General features: G+C 41.3%; 1 protein-coding gene across 3 annotated transcripts in view; it reads left to right on the plus strand.

The window, feature by feature from the left end:
• NUP93 (nucleoporin 93) overlaps nucleotides 1-27,808 on the plus strand; it is a 104,028-nt gene that overhangs the window by 45,317 nt on the left and 30,903 nt on the right. The window contains exons 1-3 of one of the 3 annotated variants that reach the window (XM_006941527.5): nucleotides 7,561-7,943; nucleotides 22,506-22,568; nucleotides 27,586-27,714. In XM_006941527.5, coding sequence (XP_006941589.1) covers nucleotides 27,595-27,714 — 120 coding nt within the window. In that variant the 5' untranslated portion in view covers nucleotides 7,561-7,943; nucleotides 22,506-22,568; nucleotides 27,586-27,594. Of the gene's footprint in view, nucleotides 1-7,560; nucleotides 7,944-12,495; nucleotides 12,520-22,505; nucleotides 22,569-27,585; nucleotides 27,715-27,808 lie in introns of those variants that run through there. The other 2 variants (XM_045045634.1, XM_006941526.5) reach the window with 2 other exon arrangements.

Consider the following 27,808-nt stretch of genomic DNA (forward strand, 5'->3'; position numbering starts at 1 on the left):
AAATCATATGCAGATAGCCTTGAGAGACATTTTATCAATATTTCACCATATTTGTTTCGTTAGTAAGGCTTAAACAAATTAATTAGATTAAGTTCGAATAATACATGGGTAGCCAGCTTCATAAGGAACACTTCCGATTAAACTCTAAATGTACATTTGCCAAGAAGCACCACAGTCAGAGAAGGTTGATGACAGTCTGCACTTGTGTAAACATTTCTGGAGCTTCTGATTAACAACCCTCAGCAATTTATAGGTTAATCAATAAATATATGATAAGCACTCAACCCTGTGCATGAAGCTTTGTTAAGCACCCTAAGTGGATATGAGACAGTCCCTATCTTTAGTGGATTTTCAGTGTTTTAGGTTTGCCTGAGGGGATTTGCTTACCCGCAATGCCCCACTATCAACTTAAGCGTGCAAGATGGCAAAGTAGTAGAACTGGAAATGTTGAAGCCACCACGGTAGCTTGCTGGAGGACTTGGTGGTAGGAAGCATGTTAATAAAACTGGACCATTGTCTTTAAAATGACTTCCACGCGTGTCACTGCTGGAAGGCTGGTGGAGAGAAGAATGGTATGGGAAAAGCAGATTTTAAAATCAGGCTAATTTTCATAAAAAATTTCAGGATTGCAGGTCCTTTGTGTTCCTGTTGGAGAGGTGAGAGGCGTGCAGCACAGAGATGAAAACCTGACCGGGTGTTTTATAAGGCATCATAAGTTCCTGGGGCCGAGACAGGGCCACCTGTCTCGCTTGCCTTTGTTGTCTGACCTGACCTGGAGCGGTGGGGGCCTCCTCTCCCCTCGGCCGCCCCTGTTGCCTCACCGGCATCCTGTGGGGCATCTGCTTCACATTCATTCTGCTGCTATTCTCATAAGTTTTCCCCTGGTTATTTTTTGTTTGTAATTTTCTTAAGGGTTGCATCCTTGAGTGTAATTTTATTATGTCTTAATGCCACATTTTGTTTATCGCGTTGAGGAATGCCATAGTCAACTTTTTAATAGGGTTAATGAAAAAATAGAATTCTGCCTACAATTTTCCTTCATAGAAAAATTTCAGGAACTGTATTTTGTATGGCAGTGAATTTGAAACCCTGACCAGATAATGGAATGCAGGTTTTTCCTGTTTAAGTCATTGAGGATTGAATAATTTTAGTAATCCTTTTCTTTCTATTGAGGAGCCTTTTTTTTTTTTAAATCACTTTCTGATCTTATCAGTGTTTTCCAGCTAATAGTAGAAATAGAAAATATGTGCAGAAAAAAAATTACATGAAAGTTAAAGTTTTAGTGTCTCTTATTTAAAATAATAGTAACAATATGATGAACCTTGCTTTAGTAAGCAAATCCAAACTCTGAATATCCGCATTTATAAAGGAAATCTTGGGGCGATATTTAGCTTTAGAATTCCTTCAAATAACAGCTTCCCTACTGAATTAAAAATAGAATTTGTTTAAAAGAATCCTATTTACAATCAACCTGGTAAGAAATAACATCTGTTGTGTAAAGTACATTGGTAACAAGAACTAGTAAGCTAGAAGCCCTTCTTTTGTATCCACCATTATCCCCATGTAATAACTTAAGATGCCGTGGAATCTGGGACTCAAGCACATACTCGAGCAGTTTTTCTTGGTATGGTGTCTCATAGTGCTGTGCAAAGAGTTCTGTAAACAAGAAACCCACATCCTGAACCCAGGACCTAGACCAGGTCGCTGTGTGACCTTGGCCAGAATCTGAGTTTCTCTGTCCCTTATTTTCTTAATGTGTGCCACAGGAAATAAATGAATTGCCCCTGAAAATTCATGGCTATGATTCTAAAGAGTCTTTATATACTTTGGGTTATTATATATATATATATATATATATATATATATATATATATATATATATATAATGTTAAATTATATATATATAATTTTTTGATTGAGGTAGAACTTCTTCATATAGTCTACTCGTTCTTGTCAAAATCACTTGCTTCCTCTATCTAAATACTGAGGCTGATAGATGCTGTGTGTGTGTGTGTGTGTGTGTGTGTGTGTGTGTGTGTGTGTGTGTATGTATGGGACAGACAGACAGTCACAGACTGATAGAAAGCTCTCCTCATTCTGAGTTTCTGAAATCTGGGACTGCAGTGAATTGCCCTGGAGGAATATTTAAGGAGAGATCCTTCCTCCTTCCACTTTAGCCTATTCCCATTAATGACTGCATTTACTGGGGAACTACTTCCTGAAAACGTGTTTGAAGTGGAAATCTTACTTCTGAAATTATGTTCACCCTGGTGTGTTAAGTTTGGGCCTGCTTCTACACCCTCCTCCCACCCTTTTTGGTTTATAGGCATACCAGAGGCAGAACTGTATTCTGGGGCAGCAGAAACTCCTTAGCTTCTCCGTGCAGAGGGAGCTTTCTTTTCCCTGTTTTTTCTTGACCCCTGGGCAGATGAGTTTGCATATGACCATCAGAACCTTAATTTGTTTTACTGCTAAATAATGACTTGCGGAAGTCAGCTGATTTCTATTGACTGCCTAAATCTAGGCCCTCACTTAAAACAATACTCAAGGTGAAATGTCATTGATAAAATTAGCAGATTGCTTTTTCATTCTCAGCTGATTTGTCAGGACAGATCAGCTGTGAATGCCACGCCACTGACTTTGGGCCAGGACCATCTCATCTTCCCTGAACCTCCTTGGCACTAGATAGATGCAACGGAGAAGGAAGCCGACTTTGGGAATTGAATACTGTTGGTCATGATGCTTAGTCACAGAGTAGAGTTCGGTGCCTCTGCACTTTGGCCAAGAACCACCTCAGCATCCGTCTTACTACCTAAGGCTGCAGTGATCTCAGGGAGCTAAAGAGATTTGAAAGAACAAACAACAAGCAAAAGTAATATTTAGGTCCTCTTCAAGTAGTTGCCTGTATCTGCCTGGGTGGGGTCTAGTGAACACTAATACAAATCAGTGAAGTGGTTTTGTTGAGTGTCCACTACGGACAGCACTATGGTAGGCACCGATGTAATTAGAATAAACATAAATTCTGGATACTGTCCTCTGGAAGTTCGTCCATCATCTTCTACCTGGAAATTCAAGACTGACCAACATTTCTATAATAGGACCAAGGTGTCCAAGGCAGTGTAAAATGATGGACAGAATTGAGTGGGAATGATAAGAGGTTCTCCATGGCTTGGGACTTCAGAGGAGAAGAGTGGGTAATGATGAATGAATTCTGGGGTATTGGGGAAGACCCCCCCCCCCCCCAGAACAGACAGGATTTGAATGGGCCTTTGAAAGATTACATGGGCATAGCTTGCAGGAAGTGAAAAAGGATATGAGAATAATAGCCTGACCAAAGTCAGGGAGGTGAGAACAGAAGTTATGTGCTAAGAAATGAAATCTGTCAGGGAGGGGGTATCAAATGTGGAAGGAGTGACTGCCAAGTAGTGGAGTGTAGGCAGCACATGCTGTTGAAAGTTTTGGAGCAGGTAAATGTCAAGAAGAAGGGGAGGGGGGTGTGGAGACCCATGGAAGTTGGATTGGCCAGTGGAAAGGATACCTGCTGAGGTGGTGTTCAGAGACAATTGTAATAATCCAGGCATGGTGATGACACCAGGACCAGGTGGGTTGGTGAGAAAACGCAGAGGAAAAGATGTGTGAGAGATGCTTGGAATAAAACATCTGCCACACTTGGTGCCTGATGGGCTTAAGAAGGATGTTCAGAAATAACTTGAAGTTTGTAATGAGGAGAAGGATTGGTGCTGTCGGTCGAGGCAGAGAAGTTAGGAAGATTAACTGGTTGAGTGTTGAGATTTCATTTCAGCTTTTGATGTTCTGGCAAGACATCCCATAGAAATGCCCCTGAAACATTTAGAGATAGGATAAGAAGCACTGTTCAGAAAATAGCTCCAGACAGAATTTTCCAGAGCCTCTGGTCTAGAGGTAAGAATTGTGGCAGTAAAAATGAATGTATGGGAGGGGGAATATTTAACATGGGGCAAGGGAACAAGGTCTCAGTGAGGAGAGAGGAGCCAGGAGGAGGTTGGTGATGGAGGGGAAGGGAAGCGGGATCCAGCTATGCCTTAGAAGGCTAGGGGGTAGGGCACAGTAATTGCCCAACCTCACATGGCCTCTCATTCCTAACTCTTAAAAGCACTTACCCACCAGTGATATTACATTATCTTCCCAGCAGCCCAGTGAACCTGGCAGAAGGTAGAACAGAGCTCACCAGGGATCTGTCAAAGTCTGATTTCTGCATAAAGCCCTGCATATTGTCATGGTACTTTAGAGCTTTACAGTGGTTCACTTGAACGTGGTAATTTCACCTGGCGATTATTATTATAATTCTACCTGAACCACAGAATTTCAGTGGCTTGCCTTTTCTGTTCTATAATCTTATTTATTAATGATAACAGGTAGAAAAAAAAGAAGGAATACTAATGCCACACCTTCAACAATGTCTCATCCTTGCTGGATTTCAAGTGTAGGCCTAAGGAAATTGGCCCCCTTTTCTTCCTACTCAGAAATCTTTCAAACCATTTAACTATATGAAGGTCAGAGAGTCTTCAGCATCTGGATGCCGTAAGTTGGATAAAGTGTTCCTACTTTTTTTCGGAAAAATCTTTGTCCTATACCTGTTGTTTGCTGAGAAGTTCTTTCATGGACTGATTGGTAGGATCTGTAGAAAGATGGATATAGAAATAACAAACTTGAAGCTTTTCTATCAAAGAGTCTCATTATAATGAATTCTAAGGAACTGTGTAAAGGCGTGCTTTGTTGGATTTTGCATAGAATACTGTTTGAGAATCCAAGCCCTCACCTGAAATTCGGAGATCTTTCAAATACACAGAGACCTAAATCCACTTTGTGGCAGTAAGCTCCATCTGTCTTTACACTTTTGGGCGTCTAGATTTTTTATGTAGTGTGTATCTGGTGTACAACTAGCTGTTGTAGTTGGGGATGGTGTGGTGCACAGAGGGTTTTGAAATGTGTCGATCCCTTTGGTCGGAAGGATCAGACATGATCTCCATTTGTATAAACAAGCCCATTTTTATCCCTTATATTAATAAATGCTGGGTTCATTAGTTGTCTACCCTTTTTATTCTAGTTTTTGGTGCTTGGGTCTATATAAACCAAAACAAAAATAAATAATAGACTACCGAATAAACATTTAGGAATTGATCACTTTATGTTCAGCTAGTGATAAAACAAGTAGAGAAGTGCCTCCTTTGTAAGGTGGCTGCTTTTCACTGTTTTTATGATCTCCACGTACGTATTCAGGCCCCTGGGGTCTGAAGCAGGTTAGTTAACGCTTTTCTGTACCCTCTGCTCCAGGGTCCTTTGCAATCAGAATATTTCGCAACTCATCTGGTTTCCTAGATTGGAGGAAGACAGAATCCGAGCTTGTTTACAATTTATTCTAGCGTAAAGAAATATCCTGTTAATTTATTTGTTGGCCGTACTGTCGGAGAAAAATGTCTTAATAGTGACTCAGTGAGGAGGGTTTTTTTAGTAATGAAAGTGGGTTTTCTCACTCTCCTGTAGTGAACTTCAGATGTCTCCCTTGGGAATAGGTTTTAACCATCAGTAAAATGGTTTGACTTAACCACACGGGGGTTTGGGGGTTCTTTTTTTTTCCTTGCCCCTTCTGTCCCCAGGCAGAGACTCCTATTGCATACTGACTGGGCTCCAATGCAGTATTTATTTGATCAGAAACAAAAGAGTTTGCTTCTTGCACCGGTTCAGAGAGAGGTCCCCCAGGATTGTCTTTTGTTCGGTAATTGGAGCATAAGCTGAGCCTGGTTAATTTCAAAGCTACCCCCAACACACGTTCCCTTCCCCCCTCCTCCCTTCCTTGTGTGGTTTCTGAGCTGCTAGTGGTACCTTGTATTGGGTCTGGAACAACAACAACAAAAGCTTGAATTGTTGAATGTTAGCTACAACTGCTGTGATACCTGCTATGGCACCTAATAGCACTGTTGGTGCAGTTAATTTTAAGTTAGGGGAAGAAACAAAACTAGGATGCTCTTCCGCTTTACAGTGCTTGTTAACGCATGCACCTCCAAATTATGCACTTGGTGCTATCACAGTGAATAAAACAAAGGAAATCACGAGTTGATTTTTATGTTAGTAGCAGAAGTTCTTTCATCGTTATGCACTGTTCAGACCCCAGTGTGTTCCTATGTTCATTCTTTTTCGGTCATGTTTTTTATAAAGGCAGAAATGTCTGCAACATCTCAACTCGGAGCATTTAATTGGCTAAAGTTCTGATGTAAGAAATATAAGTTAATTATATTAATTGTTTTTCTTTTAAAGCAACAAAGTCTAACTTGGTTCTGCTTCTTTAAATACCAAAATGATGACTGTAGATGAATAAGAAGCCCAGTAGCCAAATTCTAGATGCTAAGTAGCCAAGTTAATATTTGTATAAAAATATATTACAAAATTGGCAAATACCATGTGTCATTCTGGTTCTGCAGTATAGGTGTTGGTTTTGCAATCAACAGATTGCAATTGTAGGGTTTGTGGTTTTTGGTTTTGAAGATGGAAGGGTATTTCTCTCGATTTTTTTTTTTTTTCCTGCAATCTGCACCATGATAATGATGGTCCACTACCTGACTAGCCTGACTTTAATCATCTGATGCATGGTTCTTCGTGCAGTTTGATCTTTGCTTTTTCACAGGCTTTCTTGAAATTGCACAGTTCTTTGCTGCATTGAGTTTCTTTTAGTGACAATGAAAAGCATATGTTAGTATTTTAATGTAGTCTTTGATTTTCAGGTTATACATTAAAACACAGAAGAAAAAAAAAATCCTGTCTGAGGAGCTCTTTTAAAAACCATTACGGTAGAATGGGAATATTCATTACTTACACATCATATATTTTCCCTAAATGTTGTACGAGGAAGTGACAGTTGAGCCGAGCGTATGTTAATAAAAGGTCTGCATTTTCCTGTGTCACTGACAGTTTCATTGGCTGTATATTCCTGAAACGCAAAATAGCCTCAGTTCTGTTCAAAGCTATAATTAATCTGAATAGTTATTTAAACAGTATTGAAATCTTTTAACTACTGAGAGGCCAAACATTTAAGATGGTGAATGTACTGTTCTGTTTGAAGGATGGTGCAGTTGATGAGGGCACGGCGATCTGAGATGCTTGTGTATGTTGGATCTACACATCCTGTAGGCTAAAATGGCAGAATCTGTCTGCTGCTGTATAAAATCTTTTAACTACCATTTATTTTAGCATCATGGCATGTGCAAATTCCTGCTGCTCAGTTAAGGGACCAGCTTCACAACTGGTGTTACAATCTGTGGCCACAGCATTGCATCACAATGCAGCAAATGCATTTTCCACATTAACCAAACATGACAGCTGAAGCGATTATTAACCATGCAAGATGTCGGAAGTCATCAAAAATTCACATCAGAGTAATTGCAGTGGCTTGGGTCGAAAAAGAAAAAGTATCATAGCATTCCTTGCCTACATGTTGTCTCTCCCCCTCTTAAATCTTAACTTGGTACAGTCCGTTAACAATAAAATACCCTTCTGTAACCTATAAACTGTTACTCCCATCAGTTTGTGCTTTCAAACTGATAGCTGACTTCTCTGAATTTGTGTGGAGCAGCACGAAAGATGACGCTGTGCCCCTGGGGCTGCAGGACACCCTTTTTAAGGGGACCCTGCAGTCTCATTGTCTAATTGGACTCTTTAATGCTTCAGTCATATCACATTTGCAGGGTGTTCTCTTTTCCTTTTTCTTCTTTCTCTCCTCTCTCCATCTCTCTCCTCTCTCCCTTCCTCTTCCTCCCCCCCCCCCCACACCCCCTGAATTCTGGCTGTCTGGAGTGGGAAAAACTTGAGCACTGGTTCCAACGGAGCTCATCCCACATAGAAGGTATGGAAGAGCTGCAGTGACCAACAGCATCGACTGGTCTGTAACTCCTAAAATTTGAGAGCTGCAGGTAGGATTACCTATGTTTTGTAAAGGAATTAAGATAAATGCACCCTAGTAAATAGAGTGACAGCATGTTGTTGCAGTACCTTTGAAAAACGAGATCTTGGCTTGTTTAAAATTTCAAGGTAAATTCAGGAGATTTAACTCATTTGATAGAAAAAGTACTTGATTCTCCTGAGAATTGTTCAGATTTGTGCCTTGTCATTCTAATATTTTTCTTAAAAAAATCCATTGGGTGGGGCAGAGAGGTATTTGCTTAAAGATTTAAATAGTTGGTTATTTTGGATTTTTCAGACTTCATCTTTAAGTAATAAGTAGTATGGACTTTGTAAGGTTTTTTTAAAAAGATGCATGTGAAGTGTAGAATTCTTATATGAGGTAAAATATTAAAATAGAATTTCCTTTTGATAAAACCAGATCCTTTGGGATTGTAGGTGACTGTGTATGTGTGTGTGTGTGTGTGTGTGTGTGTGTGTATTATGCCTTAATCGTTTATATTTTGTTATAGGGAGGAAGTAATATTGGAAGTATTTGGGATTATCTCTCAAGAAATGCTTTAGCATAAAGCTTTAAATAAGAATTAAATAATAACATCAAAGATATGGGTTTTTAAGTATTATCAGGTAGGCGATTTAAATTAAGATAGTTACTTTTTCTTTCTTAAATTCATCCTCAAAAGAGTATGAGTCCTTTAAGTATATTTCACATTTTTGGTGTAGAGAATGTGATTTCAGTACATGAGATGAAAACTTCCTAAGTCATGTAAGCATTATCTGGAGGGTAATAAAATTATAAATGTTGCCTATAACACTTTTAATACCTTGATTAATATCAGAGTTGAAAATGCTTTTAATCAGCATTAAAAAGCAGCTTGCTTGTTGCCTTCTCTTACAAACAACAGAAAAAGACAGTGATGTATAGCTTTTTATCCCAAGGAATGTATTTGTATCATGGGACCTGTAGGGTCTAGACTTCTTTCTGCAGCAGGGACTTGGAAATTGCTCACCTAGTTGAGAGATTAAGCTCTCTTCAGAGGTGGGGGACTTTCTGTACTCTTAACAATAGGAAGATTTGAGGAGCTGTCAAGTGGGGAATGGAGGAGAGCTGCTCAGGGAAGGGAGAGGAACTGAGAATTTTGCTCATCTCAGCATTGGAGATCTGGATTTGCCCACGACTAAGATTCCTTTAAAACTCTGACCCAGTGCAGCATTGCAAAGAATTGATTTGTGAGATGAGACAGTGAGCTGTGGTTTGCATTTTGTAAAGATGGAGGAAACCTCTAACACTGACCCTGTATGGGAGATGACTCAATTATCCGTGCCTTGGTACAATTGCAAATTATTTTCCTTTGTCTGAAGTGGGTGGATGCCAGCGCCTTCATCAGAGCTCCTTAATTTAATGTATGGAAAATGTCTCAGCCACCATTTTTAACAATTAGCTGTATCATGGTTGAGGTGAGCTGCATTCTGAAGGCAGCTGCAGGGCCATTTCATTTACATTCGGCTCTGTGGCACAAGAGCTTTGTGACTGTAAAACTCAGAAAATGAATTTGCATACCGCATAGAAGAGTTCTCTAAGAGGGTGGAGAATATTCTCAGAAAGAAAATGGAATCCTTTTGTCTACAGTAAGTATTTCTCATACACTCATATAGCGGGGAGAGATTGAAAATTTGTCTTTGGTTGAAAGGGCAAAATAGACTTTTAAATGAATGCTGCAAATATTAAAGGTGTAACAGAGGTTCTTGGGTGTATTTTTTTTATGTGTGTGTCAGAAACCAAGTGTAAGATATATATACATGTGTATATATATATATGTTTGGAATATAGGTTCTATGAATGATTTTAACACATGTTTTCAATTCATTATTTGGTAATTTAAGTTAATGAGAGGTATGAATCTATCACTAGTCAAAAGGTGAAAATGACACTTGGATAAAAAAAATCCAAATATGCTATATTTAAGAGTTCAGGCATCTTTTCACGGTCTTTTACAAAGAGTTTGTTTTTCAATCCTGAAGAAAATTGCTGGATTTTAATTTAGTTTTTGTTTTGTTTTGTTTTTAGAAGAAAACCCTTTCATGTTAATGATCTGTAGTAGCTGATTGAAATATATAAGAAAAAGTGTTTTAACAAAACAAGATTTTGTCCTAAAAGATCAATAGATTGAGACTTTCATTCTCTTTAATGGGGATAATTCTTAGTGTCTTCTGTTTAATTAATAGTTGTGACTTCAAAGCTACTTGTGGAAAACTCTTGTTTGTGATTGTAAGCTTAGAGATCTTGATTCTTAAAATTAATTGGATTTGACTGGCTTATTCCTTTGTTCCTTTATGCTGTTCCTAAGAGAAGTAAGTGGATTTTAACTTCGACTTCTGTGTTTATTTTTTTAAAGGCACTTAGCCCTGAAGAATGTATAGTAAGTGTATTTTACAGTAAACTGTACCATGAAGAATTTGCTCAAAATGCTTTAGTAGCTGTTTCAGGAGTTGAATCTTCACAGAACTGAGTATCCGAGAATCCTTTTAACTTGATACCAAATTTATAAAGCCAGCTGTTCCTGCAAGTCCTACTGCTCTAGCTGTTATTCATCCTACTCACTGAATGCTGGTTTTCTCTAATTGATAGATGTTTTTGAAACTAAGGGAGAGGAGGATTTTCACATCAGTCTTTTCATTGAAATAGGAAGGCTCACTTTCCTGAGCCCTGTTCAGAATCCTACAAAGATTCCATAAATCTTACATAAATCTCAGGGTTGCAGCATAAGAGCCTAGATCTCCGTATAATTTTTGTAACCCTGGGAAGGACATTTAATATATTAATTGTTTAGATGTGTGGTAGAATGCAAAGGGATTCCTTCCCCTTGATTTTTACAAGGCTTGCACTCAGAAATAAAAGAGTTCTGGGGCAGCAAACTAGAACTCCCATTTTAACTGCAGCTTCGCTTGCATAAAATGGTTGGTTGGATGGCTTGACGGGTGTCACAAAGCCTTCCACTGAAATTTTTAAAGTGAAACTTGGTTGAAGATTCTGATCTTATTTTCTTTCTCTGGCTTTATGTAAATCACATACAAGGTACTCTGGGGAGATAGCAGAGACCCAGTTGCTTTCCGGGTCTTTGCCTCTACCATGGTCTACTCAAGTTTGGCTCCTGGGAAGAGGCTCTCCTTTCTCATACTTATAGGGGGTTCCCAAGTCTCTTCAATCTAGAAGCTCTTCGGTTTTCTCATGCGGTTTTAGCCTAGCTGCTAATAAAGAGTCAGGGGCTCGCCCTTTTTGCTACAAAAAAAAATATTCATATCAAACCTTTGACTGCTCTGGCAGTGCCATAATGTAGATAAGCAAGCATGTCGGCCAGCCCGCTAGAAACATTCCGTGGCACTAAGATGGCAGTGAGGAAGGAGTAAAATGGCGTCACCACGAACACTGTGATAAGAGGTGGAGCGCATGAGTTATTTTTCTTTAATCAAGTTTGAGGACACCTCTAGTAGCACTGCTTTGCCAATTTACAGTTATTTTTTTATTCTGTTAGAAGATGGAAATTTTGAGATTTTCCTGAAGTAAAAGACTTAATTAGCATTTATATCTAAATAGCTCCCAGTTGTTCCTTTTAAGAAATTGGTGACAGATATGGATAAAATACATTTTTAAATATTTTATATTAGTGCTTTTGAAACTCCTTGCTTTGTGTTTTCTTCTTTCTTTAAAAAAAAACGTAGAAACATAACTTCTTCCAGTAGAGGATGGATTTTAGAAAACAGGACAGTATGAGTCTCCTTTATGACAAGATGAAGCCAGCATTCCTATGAAAAGATGTTATTTGTTTTTGAGTCTGTTTTCATTCTAGCTCTGTGTGGGCTTTGGTTATTTTATATATAAAATATATGTTGCCACCTTCAAAACCCAAGTTCATTTCTTTGCGGTTCAAGGTATGGATTATTTTGGAAGTGAACTGTAGTCATGGTAGTAGGACAATGCTAATTTCTTACCTGTTCCCATGTCTCATGGAGTTGGAATTTCGGGAGCCGGCCTCAGAGTTTATGAAGTATTATCAGCTCATCTTGCAGTTAGATAAAGTACGGTTTACAGTAGTTAAATAACTTTCTCAAGGTCATCCATCTGGAAAGCAGTTGATTTGCCCTAACTTCAGGCCACCTAACTCCTTATCTTTGCTGTGCTGTGTATGCTACTGTCTACATCTGATTGCCTGTCTTTCTCTTTGTGGGCTCACTGGTGACTGGTGGCCCTAATGGATTGAGCTTTCGGCAAAACCTATATTTACTTCAGCCGCTTAACTCGTGGAGATGTTCCTACTCGTCTTGCCAGAAATGACTTAATTGAACTGTGCCTGGAGTCTTCCCGGGCCTGTGTTGATAGGCATTTATAAATTTATCATTTATAAATGAACATTGAAAAATAAGACATTCTGCAAGTTGAGCTTTTAGGTCCATTATGTTGTCTCAGCTCAGAGGAGGAAGTGCTCATCTCCTGGGATAGTCATGAGCGTCACGTCCGTCTGCCCCGAGCTTCGATGGAGCCGGGCATTCTGACGGCCCCTCCCAGCAGATCATTCCTCCAGCTGTAAGGTATGAGGGATCCCATAGTGCAGGCTTGTCCCTTTTCCTAGTAAGGATGGGCTGGGCGAAAGGTCAGTTTCAGGCTGTTTGTATTCGTAAAGCGGTCTTGCTCTCTCTCCTGTTGTTTGTATTTGCCACTCCAGCTAAGCAGTGTTTTCTGTTTCCTGTACCCATGGTGATTAATGGTGAATGGTGTATCCTGTGGTATTCCCTCAACACTGACAGGGTGAAGTCAAAACGTTTCCAAGCTTGAGGTTTTAGAGAGTGCAATCCCAACGACTGTTAGCAGAGCAGAAGCGTACCATGGCAAATTCCATGCGAGACAACGGAAGTTAGAAAAGTCTCTGGCTCGTTTTAGTGGACTCCAGACAAATGTTTGAAAAAGAATTTCTGAATAAGAAGAGACTGCAGCAAAACCAAAGCTCCCTTTTCTGTGACGGCCATGATGATCCGTCCCATAGGCATAGGCAGTGCTGCATAGTGGGAGGGGCTGTGATTTCCGACTGCAGTGTGAGTGACTGACACCGTGTGCCAGTAGGGAGTTAATATGACACGTGGTTCTCAAACATGGCCTTCCCCAGCGGCGTGCCTTTTGCTTGCTAAGTAGAACTGGATCTTGAGCGCTGTGGAAACGGCCTGGCATGGCCTGGCCAAACCCACTAGGTTCCCACCTCACTGGCTTGGAGACACACCCTCCGCTGTCAACTCTCACAACCCCCCAAATCTTGCTTTTGTTTCCTGTTTCCAAAGGGAAAAGACACTAGATAGCAAAGCAGGGGATCTGTGGCTTGTTTTTTTAATACAATATGAGGTTGTTTTAGTGAGTTTTTTTAGAGTGGGTTTGGGGGATGGTGGGGGCAGCGGTGGCCACGATAAAGGCCATTATTGGAGCATTCCCATTTTATACCGCAGTGCGTTTTGAGTACCCAAGGTTCTTTGAATGTGGACCGATCCGTCTCCAAGATGGAAATCAGTTCCTCAAAGACATATTAAAACATTTTTATCATCCCTTAATGCGTATCCTCCTTTTCTTACCTTCCTGTCACGTCAGGTGGCTGTGGGATTAATATTTTTTTGATCTCTTCATACCGTTGAGTGAGGAGAGGGTTCTGGTGCTGGTTTTTAAAGCCAGACATACTTCGCCACACTGTTACATACCATTTGCAAAACTACATTGAAGTTTTCTTTTCAGAATCCCCCCTGTTCTTATGTCCCCAAAGGTTAGCCCTAGCAAGTGCACTAGTTTTTTTTTTTTGGTGATGGTAGGGAGGGGGGTGCGCAGGGAGATAAAATGTTCAGAGTTGCTGACCTTGCTTTCTCCCATGGGGCCACCTCAACGGTCTGAGAACAGTTGGCTGGCTGCCCTCCCTCCATCTCTGTCTTGGCTTCTAGTGTTCCTGTTCTTCCCTGCCCCACTTCTAGTAGTGGAGAGAGAAGAGGATGGCCAGCAGAGGCCCAGCCACTGCAGCGTGGCACTTCCTGCCGCATCATGGCCTCTTTCACTAGGACACAGGCTCTGGCTTGTTTTTCATGAAGTGGTAAGGTTATCAGCACTGAGCAAGCCACATCATCTCCCCAGACCTCTTGTGACCAGCAGGGGAAACTCATTTATGCAACCCTGAAAGGTTACTGCAGGGCTTTGCTGGATTTGGGAGGCGGGGAGCGGTGTTCTGCCGAAAACATTTTTTCTTCCCTAGTGCCTAAATCGCCCTCGTTTACGATCCTTATTTATATTGTGCCCTTACTACTTGATCCCCCTCTGCACGTGGCCCCCAATGACTGAGCTGAACAGATTGCTTTCCTTTCCTGGATGGCCAGAGGTAGGTAACGTAACAGGACTGCCCTGGGCTCCCTGCAAGGGCACAGCTGGGTTTGCAGCAGTAGCACAAGCGATTTAAATGGCCCTCACAGGGGGGACAGCCCTTATTTAACCTCAGCCTTACTTTGCAAGGACAGTAACTCAAAGTGCTGATAAGCAGCCCTTGCTTCATGACTTGGTGTAGAAATAGGAAGAGGCATCTAGTAGTTATGTGCCTACATTGTGTTGACAAGGGAGGTGTGCTGTGCCCTCCTGCACCCCTCACTACCGCACACAGGAATGGCATGTCCCTGTTCTCAAAAACCTTCCCTTCTGGGTCATGGTGAGTCCCGCCTCTTACATTGTCTTTCTTTACTCAGTACTGAAAATCTTGGAAGTTGGGCTTTTGTTGTATGGTAATTACTTTCCCTTCTCTTTCTCTTCTTCATTCTTCTGTGGGCTGGAGAAGATAATAGGAAGGGGTCCACAAAAGGCAGTAGGTGGACTCGTGTGAATGGCTCTCTCAAAGGCCTGTGGCTTTTCCTGACGGCACAGACAGGTGAGATGGAATTTCATCACGCCTGGATTGGCATGCCCTTGAAGAGACCAAGCATGCCAGCCCCCTTAAGTCAGTGCTGCCCGGAAGGCCCTAGGCAGATCCAGAAGGATCTGGAGAACACTCAGAGCTGTGTGTTCTTAGGTTTAGAATCTCCTTGGACACATTGAGTTAGATTTAACCTGTGAGAATTTGTAGACCATTCTTTAAATCAATTTGAATTATGGGAGCGACTGATTTGTTTTGCCTTAATGGACCCAAATCTGTCACCTAATTGCGTGGTCCTTTGTTTAGCCCAGTAGTAGAAACCAGGTACAAAATGGGACCCTGAAGCCTGACAGTGACAGATGGCCTGGTGCCCATGCGGCGCCATGTTACAGCGACAGGGTTTGCCACCTGTGGCTCCAGAGCTGCCTGCAGGCCTATGGATCTGCTGAGCTGGCAAATGGGACTCACAGCCACTCTTGCAGGGTCTGCTGCCACCTGCTGAATGAGAGTGGCTAGACTTTTGCAGAAGAGCACAGTGAAAGATCCTACAACAGCATTAAAAACATGGTACAGTTGGTGATGTCAGCTGCCAGCTTAGCACTGCTTTTTGCAGGGGGATTTTTTTTTTTAACACTTATTTTTGAGCAAGACAGAGCGTGAGTGGGGAAGGGGCGGAGGGGGTGGGGGCGGACACAGAATCCAAAGCAGGCTCCGGGCTCCGAGCTGTCAGCACAGAGCCTGACGCGGGGCTCGAACTCACAGACTGCGAGATCATGACCTGAACCAAAGTCGGACACCCAACCGACTGAGCCACCCAGGTGCCCTGCAGGGGGATTTTTTAAAGACCTCTATCTATGCATCTGCTTTTTAAAATATGATGTGGTCCGTGAAGAACAGTTTAAAGTATTAAGTTTTGTAGAAAACAAGCTATGGGATTGACTCTAAATACCCGAGTTGCAGGATAAAGCCTGGATTTGCTATTCATATCGTATTCCTTGCAAAAGAAGATTTCACTGTCTCTTAGGTGTTTTAGGCTGACATTTTATGTATTCTTACTCTATTGCGTTAAATATTTCTCTGATGAAATAACCAAACATGCTATAAGACCATATGAAATCCCCCCAAATTTTAAAAATGTTTAAATTTAAAAATTTCTCTGTTCATCTTTTAGGCTTTATCAGTAATGAACATCTCTTTGCACCTGCAAATTCCTCGAGGCGTTCTCCGTGGGCACCACAAGGGAGCTAATGAAAAGCGTGTCCACGCCATCTGATAGGCCCAGCGGCTCTGAGCACTGGCAGGGTTTCCGTTGTGCCCATCTGAAAACAGCATCTTGCTTTGTCCTTCCTCACTTTCTCCTCAAGTAGCAGTTTTACTTTTGTAGAAAATTCACCCAAGAGAAGGTTTCAGAAGAGGTCATTTGTTCGGAAACTGGGAAGATGGGAAATTTAGGAGAGGTTAAGGGAATAGGTGTTTCACTCAGAATGAGCAGAAGCAGGATAATGGGTATAACTCACACTCCTGTCTTTTTAGAAATCAGAGCCTTCTCTGTTTCACTATCTAAAGGTAATGGCTACTTGCCGTGCTTATTGGAATTCTGGTTTCCATCTTGGAACAGACCCTCTTGAGGATTCCGTCTGTTAAGCTTATTTTTTGATCTGCTTAGTTTTCTTTTCCTTGTTTCATTACCTTCTTAGCTGTTGCTTATATCTTGGCAATGTTTTTTTAATCCACAGTGACCATTGTCAACTGTCACTGCTTGCTTGTGTTATTATTTTGATTTGGAATATTGGTTACAGATCTATTAATTTGTACATTGTATGTATTAAATGAGAGAAGATACAAGGCTTTTACAGCACTCACTATGTGTTTTTGTCAGATACCTTCTCGTAGTCAGTCTGGCCTGCTGTGGGGGCTTCACTTTGAATTTTTGACAGAGTAGATTGCAGTTGACAGTTGATCTTTTGAAGGGGAAGAGACCCGGAATGGTCTTTTGTGTTTTGAAGGGGAAGGACCATGTAAAATACGGCTTTTGCCATATCATTGTATCTTTTTTGTTTAATTTTTTAACGGCCGGGAAATCTGTGTTCAGAGTCTTCATTTCAAACTGTTTACGTAACTGTCCGGCAGAGCACTTCTTCCTTGTAGACGGGAAGCACTTTTCGCCATCTTACTTTCCTAGCTAAAATGGACACCGGAATTCTTCTCCCAGAGACCCCTATTTCTCACAGTTCTCACTTTTGGGAAGCAAATAAGCTAAGAGAATTTGGCCATTTGACAAAAACATCCCTGTGCCCACTCCCGTCTTCTGCAGTAGGAGTTAGCTGCCACTTGTATTCTGAGACCCAGTCTGCCTGGTGACTAAAAATAAGGCCGTTTCATGCCTGTCTTTCCCAACGTGCGCCATTTCAAAGCTCGTTTGGCTGTCAGGTACCTGAGATGTAACCACACGTTTTTTAGGAGAGTTGGCTTAGCTTGCGGTTTTGTTCTGGGTGGTTCTTGGTTAGTACAGGTGTCCTTTGCTTTTCAAAAGTTTGTGTTATGCCACTTTGCTTTTATAAAAGACCTACATTAGTACCTGTGTGCTAACCAAAAGGAATTCAAAGAGGACTTTTGTTTTTATGAAAAAGGTGAAAAGCAAAAATAGCCTTCAGCATCTGTTTTGTAGCAAGCAGTTAGAGAGGCAGCGTGCACCGGGCAGTGGCGGCGAAAGCAGCATCACCAGACTCCTTCCCTGGGAGCCACACCGGCATCGCGGCCTCGGCCTCAGCCGCCAGAGCTCTTTGAACTGTGTCTGTGAGCATCTGTGCTTTCTTTTGATTTATTTTGTGCATCCATTAACAAGATGTGCCTCAAGGTATCAGGAAAGCCTAAGAGAGTTTATTTTGGGGTCTGGGAAAACTCGGAATTTTTTGCACAGGTGTTAATGGTAATTGCTTCTTCGCTTTCTTTTTAACTTACGAAAGGGTTCAAAGGTATGTTCTACTTTCAAATAGCAGGAGAGACCTTTATACGTTACAGGGCAGCCCACTTCCTCTGTTAAAGATGGAACACGTGGCTGGAGATCTTGGACAGCTGTACAGTGTGTATTGTTCCACAGCAATAAACAGTAATGATATTTTGAGACACCATAGAGTTGACATCTAGAGCAATGATTTCCAGCTTTTTGTCTGTGATCCTTAGAAGCATTATATTTTACACCATGACCCACTTCATACATATAAATGCTTGCAACTGTATAATTGAAAGAAAACTTTCACAAAACAGTGTTTATGTATACCACATATCTCTGTTGCATTTTATTTCATTAAAAAAAATGCTAATCGATTTCATGACCCATTTACCAGTTCTGACCCACATTTTGAAAAACACCATTCTCAAGGAATGCCACAAACTTGATATTTATTTGTTTTCTCATTCTTCCCCTCACTGTGTGACATAAGGGGAAGAAATGAATAAATATTGAGTCATAAAATATGTTTATTCTACCTTGATTTGCTGTGATAGAGACAGTATGGTAGGATGGAAAAAGGTAGAAAAGGGGTCAGAAAATTTGGTTTCTAAGTCTAGGCTTTGCTACTAACGAACTAGGTGATCTAAATAATATGGAACCACAACATTGTAGGGTTGATAGAAGCTCTAGAAACCATCTCGTTTGGCCCTTTCAACGTTTAAACCTATGTTAATTAAGGACATGCATTAAAGTATGATCCAGTTAGGCAGCCCTGAGAGATAGCTTAGTATTGGGTTGAAAGCAGGGACTGGACCCAGATATGTGTAACGCACACCTAGCATGGCGTCATCCCCATAGCCATGAAAGGGTTCGCCCTTACTTGTACTGGTATAACAGAATTCTCTGAGCCTTCAACTCATCGTTTGTAAAGGGGAACTAATAGGGGACAAAGAAAACAAACTAAAGATACTTTGCTTCCCTCTTGGACTCCCACCTGTTTAGAAAGAAAAGGAAGTTTTTCTTTATTTTCTCGATTTAGAAGAAAATAAAATATAGAATAAATAGAAGTACTATTCCCTAAGTATCTCGGTAACATTTGGTCTCTTGAGAACTGTGTTTAAATTTTGCCTCTTCCTTATCCTTGTTGGGGTCCCGTGGTCCAGTTAGTTAAATGCTCAGATTCTGTTTCTTACCTGTGAAATGGGGAAGGGGTGGATGGGGGCGGGGGGAGTGATCATGCCTGTTTTTTCATATTGTTAAAAGATTAGCCATAATGTCTTTGAATTGCTTAGAGCAGCGTCTGGCCCTTAGTTGCTTGCTGAATGGGAGCTATTATATGTTACAGAAAGCTTGAAACCAAAACGCATTCAAGGAGCCAGTTAGAAGAGGGTCAGTTTCCAGGACTCTGGCAGTGAGGAGCAGTATACAGATGGGGAAGTCAGGAGTAGTTATCTTACTTAGCAGGCCAGTAGATGTTTGTGGAGTGTTCTTTTACTGAGTGGGCCGGCAATAGACCGGTTAGATGGGAGACTCTGAGCAATTAAAAAGTGCTTGTTGGCAAGAAGAGGGGACGTTAGGGATGTGGTGCTCTGAGGGTCACAGCTAAATGACTGGCATCTTAGTGGGAGGTGACCAGGGTCTTCTTTGTAACAGGGAGCCCCACCTGATGAGAAAAGGCACCTTCAGTTCACCCTTCATGCCCTCAGTCCTACAGAAAGCCCATTCTCTGATGAGCTCTAAAGGCATGTCTCTGGGATGCTAGGTGTTAGAGGTGCCTCACAGAAGGAATTGGAAGGAAAGGAAACATGTGGAAAAGGGAAGTCAGGGGAGAGATCTGTGCGAAACTTGGGCTGAGGCAGGTATTTTTCTGCCCGACTAGTTCTTTAATTTGTTATTTTCCCTTGAGGTGTGTGTTCTTTAAAGGAAAGTAACTGCCACTAGATGGCACACGGATCCCGGCACTATTCCCACTGCATAAATTATTATTCTTTTAAAGATTCTTTTCAAAAGATAGGTCATCAGTGTGTTGTTTTTGAAAATAAAATATGATATGTAGCCTTTTTTTAGTGTTTCATTTTAGAGAGGAGTAAAGGATTAAAAATTGAAATTCAAACTCTATGTATCTTGGGGGTCTAGTTTGCGCTATAGAAGAAAGCTCAGTTGTTGAGGTATGTAATGGCTCATGGTCTTTGTTCATAGGAAGATGATGTCTAAAATGTGATGCTCATGCACAAGTGGTTGATTTACTTATTAGTGAGACTTTTGGAATGTAGGTTTATAATGAATATTTTCAAGAGGAGTATAATCTGCCCCTAAAGCAACATCTGTTTTTCTTTCTTTCATTACTACTTGACATTTCATCTCTTAGAAAATTTGGAATTGTGTTTCTTACAGAAAACTATGTTGCTTTTAAACAAATGTATCTGATTATTGCTTTGCATCTGTGTTTTAAGAGTGTGTGTGTGTGTGTGTGTACACGTACCTGGGTTAAATGTAGACGTGGCTACAATAAAGGAATTGGATGGGTGGGCTGGTCACTGGAGAGAGCAGAGGAAGTCCAGAGGGAGCCCGGGGTGCTGGGCACAGCCCCCTCCCACCCCAACTAAAAAGAAAAAAAACTGACACCAGGCCTGGTTAGGCAGTGGTTGTCACCCCCCTACCCCAGAGGTGGCTTGTGTAGACAGTCCACCTCCCAGAGCAACAGCCGGGAAGAGGTGCAGCAAAGCACAGTCTATGCCTACTCTTTGTTTGCGAGCAGCATTCAGTGACAATTCCATAGCTTTGTTTATAAACTGTGATACTAAAACCTTTCGCTTTAGCCAGTAAAGACTGCTTGTGAAAGGGAAATTACAGTAAAGGTTTGTTGAGTTGATTCATATGCTGGGAAGGACATAAGGATCTGTTAAAATCCTCCCCATCATCTCGTGTCTGGTTTCCCATCATCTCACATCTGGCCAGAGGCAGGGATGTGGTGATAAGCTGCCTCCTTTTGAATGCACCACACAGGGTCCTAACTTTATGTGCTCTGGTTTAGTGAGGCCACTGCATTAGCAAACGAGTGACGATGCCTTTCCCCACCCCACCCCACCCCACCCCACCCCACCCCACCCCACCACACCACCAAATAGCAGTGTAGGTATTTGGAGCAGCCTTCATGTTGTGCCCTCAGCTGCCACAGGGACTGCCCAGAGCAGCCTATGAGGGGAGCATTTCCTGGGCTCCTGGCCATTACCCTTGTTCATTCCAATGTATTGCCAGGTTGGGGTGTGACAGGTGTGGGAGAATCATGGGCGACTACGTAAGAGATCAGGGAAACCTAGAACATTAGTAATATTTTATTTAAATTTATATGCCCAACTATAGTACCTCTCTCCCCACCCCCCTGCCCACACTGTTCCCCCCCCCCCCCATAAGAATCAGCAACTTCATATCTGGGACTGCTTGAATAACATATATTAAAATGTTATAGTTGTTAAAATATAATAGGTGACCAAAAATTAACCATGGGGAGCCTGGGTGGCTCAGTAGGTTAAGCATCTGACTCTTGATTTTGGCACATGATTTCGTGGTTCGTGAGTTCGAGCTCCGCATTGGGCTCCATGCTGACAGTGCAGGGCCTGCTTGGGATTCTCTCTCCTTCTCTCTCTGCCCCTCCCAAGCTTGTGTCCGCTTTCTCTCTCTCAAAATAAATAAATAAACTTAAGAAAAATTAACCACACAGTAAATTTTTTAAAACTCAAATAATGGTTTTTTAAATGTAGCCTATCTTAAAATCTTTAGCTTAATTCTACTCTGTATTATGTTCCCTCAGAGAGTTCATATTTTTGGGCATTTCTCTCTTTGATGTCACCAACGAATCTAAATCTAATTGATTCCAATAATAGAGCTACATGTATTAAACCTTGAGTCAAGCACTTGATTGCATTATCTCATTTAATATTCATTTTACATATGAGTAAACTAATAGAGAGTTTGGGTGACTTTGCACAATTCATGACATCAGTAAATGGAGGCACCATGATTTGAAACTAGGTCTGCATTGTGTTACTGTGTGGTTGTGTTTTGTAGGCATTTAGCCCCGTGCATATTTAGCCAGACTTGTGGACTGTCTTCTGTTCCTCCCACCCATATTAAACAAGGAGCTGATATCATCGGACCTGAGATAGGGAGTACACATGGCAAAACCCCAGAAGAAATGTGTAGATTTTGGGGGGAGGGTATCCCAGCCATTGACAAATAAGTGGAAAACACCTGGATGAATGATTGGTGATGCTTCTACTGCGGTAGGAAGAAACTGGGGGATGAATTGAAAGCAATAGAGAAATCTAGACCAAGAAGCACTGTGAGTGGCCGCATAGGTAAAGCTATATCTGTAATGTGGGCCGGTCGGAAATACTGAAGAGCAGTCTTGACTGTTCATTCACATTTGATATGTTTACAGGACGTGGGACTCATGCTGCTGTTCCATGGGGACTTTACTTTCTAACGGCCATCATGTGCTTCCCAGAATGAAAGGAACTAGGAAACATGTGGAAAAACCATCTGTTCTGATGGTTTTGAGTTAAGAAATTTCTGTCAGGGTGAAGGTGGACAGGATAGTACATATCCTTATAGTTATTTTTTTCCCCCTACAGTATACTTTTTTGATTACTTGAAGGTTAATTTTAACCTCAGTTGTGTCATTTTTCCCCCTTTCCTAGGGTTTCTTGAAGAATGAGAAGGACAATGCCCTGCTGTCCGCCATTGAAGAGTCTCGGAAGAGGGTAAGAAACGGCCCTAGCTGAACTGTGAGGGCATAGTGTATACCCGCAGTACAGGTTCTGGAAGCTGGAGCCTGTGTCCTAGACCCAGCTCTCCTACTTAGTTAATTCACCAGAGGGAGTTCTAGGGAGTTGGAGGAAGATACGATGCTTTTGTGTGTATTTAGTAACTGATATGCATCTGAAACATAGATTCGCCAGTTAATTATTAAATTAATCCTGAAGTGGAAGGGTCAGACAATTCATTATTGCAGTATAAGTGGTATTTTGATTTCTTCTGAATCAGCAGTTCAGAAAAGCAGGTATGACCATCAATAATTTTCCTTTGTTTCTTTTCCTTTTTTTTATCATACAGTTTGACTTTCTGTGTTACCTTTTATATTAACAATTTCCCCAAGCTCTTAAAAAAAAAAAAGGCTTGGAGCTTGGTGCTCCAAAGGATGATAACTAAGTCGGTGAGAGCGGCAATACTTTGCATCAGGCATTCCCTCAAGATACTCCAAGACTGTTTACTAACATGTGTTATCTCCATTTTTTTCTGACAAGAATTAAAAGAACAAAACCTCTCCAAAACATCCCATTATGGAGTGAGAGATTTTTTAGGCCACTGGAGTCCTTTACGGAGGGAGGAGGAAGGTTAGCAGTCATGTGAACTTGGTTCTAAAAATGCAGCTCTTCCCCGGAAGGAGGCTGGAAGGGTTCATGCCAGTCTGCCAACGGTGGCTGTCTTGGCAAAAGTGAATAGGGGTGAAGGGAAAACCTCCGTTTTGCTGTTTACTTTATAACTCTTATATCAAGTAAAATATGTTTATGTATTATTTATGTCGTTTAAAAAAATAATAAAACATACGCTTCTCAGTGTGCTTCATTAAAATGTTCTTTGCAGGTGGAAATGTCTCAGGAGGGCTGACGTGAGTGAGATAGGGCAGCAGGGGAGCTTGCCAGCTCTAATTTATAAGAAGATGTTCCGAAGGCATTTCTTTAAATGACCTAAAATTTTAATTATCAGAGTAAAAAATCCCTAAAATTTTATTAAGTATATTCTTGGCAGTAGTATTTATCCCTGGAAATAGAGGAATTCACTTGATTCAGATTTGAAAAAAAAAATTTTTTTTAATGCTTTTTCTTGTTCACACTTCAGTGAGTTACTCACCAACATTGATTCTCCTGCTGTAGAGAACCAATGAAATTAAATTAGGATTGTCAAATGCCACTGAGCCTTATTAATCCATTTACCCTGCGGAATGTGTTTCTGGAATTGGCAGCCTCTGAACGTTGTGCCATACTGAGACTAAATGTGCAGCCAGCCAAAACATTTAAGTGACATACCACAGTGCAAAATGTGTGCATATGTATTTGTGAGGGAGATGTTCCGGTGTTGGGGGCCGGCATGGGGGGAGACCTTTCACCTCTCTGGACACCAAGAGGCTAACCACTGAGCAAGAATTATTTTCAAACAAAAGGTGAGCAGCTTCCTGGCATTTTGGTGGTAATTTCATGTTTGAATAACTTGCCAATGTCCTGCTGAAATGCCAAGAAAACAAGCTACAAATCCACAAATGTGTCCTATCTTTTTCCATTTGGTGCATCCCAGCAAAAACAGAACAACATTATCAGAACATATGTAGAGTTTCTAAAAGCCAGCAACAGCTCAATAATAAACGGGTGTGAAGTCAAAGCATATTGCCCTCTTCCCTTTATGAAATTGGGGTTCGAGTGCTCCCCACCTGTTTTTAATTCAGTTGCCCAGTTCTCTTCCTGCCTTCCTTTCTTAAGTGTGTTCAAAGAGATTTACACACGTAATGTGAAAGATTCCAATTTAATTTACAAGTTCTCCACTGCTCTGTCATTTTCTGTGGTTTGTCTTTCCTTCCTTTTAATTTTTACACATCCGCACAGCCTTTGAGGTTATTCCTTTTCTCTTCCCTTGGATTTCTTTCCTTCTTGTCCCTACTGTTCCCTACCTTTCACTTTGTCTCAGACCAGACCCTCACTGTCCTTCTCTTAGTTGTCAGTTAGTAGCTCTGTCGATCCTCTCTCACTAGCTCTTCTGGTTGACACTCTTCTTTGTACCTAATCCAGTGGTTCAGATGTGGGTCTAAAGGGAATAGGCTGGAATAGGGCAGATGGGTGGCTGATCATTCCTGATTAGCCCACAAATTCAATGTTCATTAGCTCTAATGTAATTAAGATAAGCTGGAGGTTGCATGGTCAAAGGAAGAGAATTTTAATGTTGGGCCATTTATTTTTATCGGAAGCTCCTTATCACACTAATGATGAATGGAACCACAGTGCTGTTCATTCAAGTTGTGGTGCTGTTTCTGAATGAGTAGCCTGGCATACTGCTCAGATGTGTCTGAGGATTTGAGCCCAGAAAACTGCCAGTTTTCAAAGGACTTCCCTGTGTTCTTGAAACAGGAGTTCTTGGCACATAGGTGGGCAGCCTGATGAATAGGTATTGCTTAATTCCCACTCTTGATTCCCATTAAGGGTCACTCTGACCCTTAAATGGTGCTGGAAGTGTGTCCCCACCGTCCTTATCAACAGGGTCTCTGGGTAGTACATTGTCTGTTTTCTTCAGCTGCTTTTACTATCCTGCCTTTCTTTATCAGCCAGAGGGCTTATCCTCAAGAAAAACTCTTGCATCAGTCTGGTGTCCTGGGTCAATACCACAGCTTAGTGCCTCACCTGTTGCAAGCTCAGAAAGCTGTACGGTCTGTCAGCCTTCCCCCACCTCCTTATTTCTGCCTGCCCTGGTCCTCGGGCCACATCACCCTTCATTTTCCGTTGCTGGGAGAGGCTCACCGCTGAGGGAGTTGTTGGTTTGACCACTAAGTGGGAAGAGTTGAGAAGAAATTGCAGTTCACTTGTGCATGATTTCTGGTTATCTTCTAGGGAAATCACCCCTTCTCTTACCTTGCCACCGCCTTTCTGTTCCAGCGTACTTCTCTCTCTTCAAAATGTGGAGCTCTCATATTTCAGTTCACTAATGTAACGAGAGAAAGTGATTTTTTCCTTGGATATTTTTTCACTCTAGGCTAACTGACTGGAATGGTTCATTCTGCCTGACTGCAGCAAGAAGCAAGCCAGGTGGAAGACTGTAAAGTTTATGATTATAATTTCTCCTGTGTCTTTAGAATACATATTAGAGAAGAGTTTCATTGATAAATGGACCAAAATCAGACTTGCAGGATATGCCAGCCTTCTTCCTAATCATTTGTGTGTGTGTGTGTGTGTGTGGTATCTACCTCTTTCACATTTTAATAAATATCGGTCCATACTCAAACATCCCATTGGTAGGAAGAGTGTATGTGATTTTTCTAGCAGTTTCCCAGAGCTCATGTATATGGGTATTATCAGTATAAATTATGTGTTGCCAAAAATAAAATAGGCATCGCTAATACTCATTCCCTTGGTGCTGCCTAATTAGATGCCAATCTGATAGCAAATGAAATGGCTTTTTGAAAAGTGGGCTTAAGCTGATGGGAGACATGGTCTGCCAATTAAAGAATAATAGACTAAGAACTTAGGTCATGATTTAGTGTGTCTAGAAGTTGCTTTCACTGATCTCTTCAGAAGGTTTTGTTTTGTCTTCTTCCTTCCCTCCCTCCCTTCTTTTTTGTCTTTCTTCCTTCCTTCCTTCCTTCCTTCCTTCCTTCCTTCCTTCCTTCCTTCCTTCCTTCCTTCCTTCCTTCCTTCCTTTTCTTTCTGAGCACCTTTATTTTGGCAAAAACCTGCTGTATCACTTCTAGACAGGAGTGAGGTTTGCCAGACATTTCAGTAGTGACTTTGAGCACAGTGGTAGGAAACCTGATTGTAGAAGGCTCTGTTTTTGTTTTACTGATTTGCCTCCTTCTATGAAAATATTACTGTCTCTAAAAAAAATAAAGACACTGGGAGAATCTTTTGTTTTTGTCTTTTTTTAGATGCTTATTAAAAACCATGGATTTATATAATCCAATTAAAAATACTTCAGTTTAAACTGTGACAATTGTAATATGTAGCCTTATTTCAAAGGTTTAAAATATATATTTATCTTAATGAGTGAATGAAAAGATGTTCAACATTGCTAGTCATTAGGGAAATGTAAATCAAAACCATGAGGTAACAACTCACACCCATTAGGATGGCTACGGTCAAAAAAAAAAAAAAAAAAAAGTCCAGAAAATAGTAAGCGTTGGCAAAGAGGCAAGGGTGTAGAGAAACTGGAGCCTTTGTGCATTGTTGGTGGGAATATAAAATGATGCATCCTCTATGGAAACATGGAGGTCCATCAAAAAAGTCAACATAGAATTACCATGTGATCCAGCAATTCCACCTCTGGGTATATACCCCAAAGAACTGAAAGCAGGAGCTTGAAGAGAGATCTGTACATCCATGTTTATAGCAACATTACTCACAGTAACCAAAAGGTGGAAGCAGCTCAAGTGTGCACGGACAGCTGGATGAACAAAATATGGCATGCGCATACAATGGAATATTACTCAGCCTTAAAAAGGAAGGAAATTCTGCATACGCTGTATAGCACGGATGACCCTCGAGGACATTATACTGAAGGGAATAAGCCAATCACAGAAAGGCAAACATTGTATGATTCCACTTACATGAGGTACCGAGAAGTAGTTGAAGTCCTAGAGATGGAAAGTGGTGGTTCCCAGGGGCTGGGGGAAAGAGAAAATGGAGCGCTAGTGTTGAATTGGGGACAGGATTTCAGTTTTGCGAGATGAAAGGAGTTGTGGGGTTTTACGGTGGTAGTGACTACACGACAGTCTGAACGTACTAATATCCTGAACTGTACACTCAAAAATGGTTAAGAGGTAAATCTGTGCATGTATTTTACCACGATTAAAACAATCTCTTTAACGTGTTAGACGCTAAGGATAATTTTTTTAAAGTAGATTGCTTTTGCTCTACTTATGGAAAGATGAGAATCTGAGGGAATTTTGAGTTTCTGTTGAACTTTAAAGGAAATGGTGTTGTTTTCCTGTTGGGGTCATCTCCCTCTGTTCCTCTCTGACAGACCTTTGGCATGGCCGAGGAGTACCATCGAGAGTCCATGCTGGTTGAGTGGGAGCAAGTGAAACAGCGAATCCTCCACACACTGCTGGCATCAGGAGAAGATGCGCTGGACTTTACTCAAGAAAGCGAGGTAGGTTGAGTCCAAAGGATAAGCCACTGCCGGGGCGCCTGGGTGGCTCAGTCGGTTGAGCGTCCCACTTCGGCTCAGGTCATGATCTTGCAGT

Source organism: Felis catus, chromosome E2 (assembly GCF_018350175.1).
Source record: "Felis catus isolate Fca126 chromosome E2, F.catus_Fca126_mat1.0, whole genome shotgun sequence".
Taxonomy (NCBI): domain Eukaryota; kingdom Metazoa; phylum Chordata; class Mammalia; order Carnivora; family Felidae; genus Felis; species Felis catus.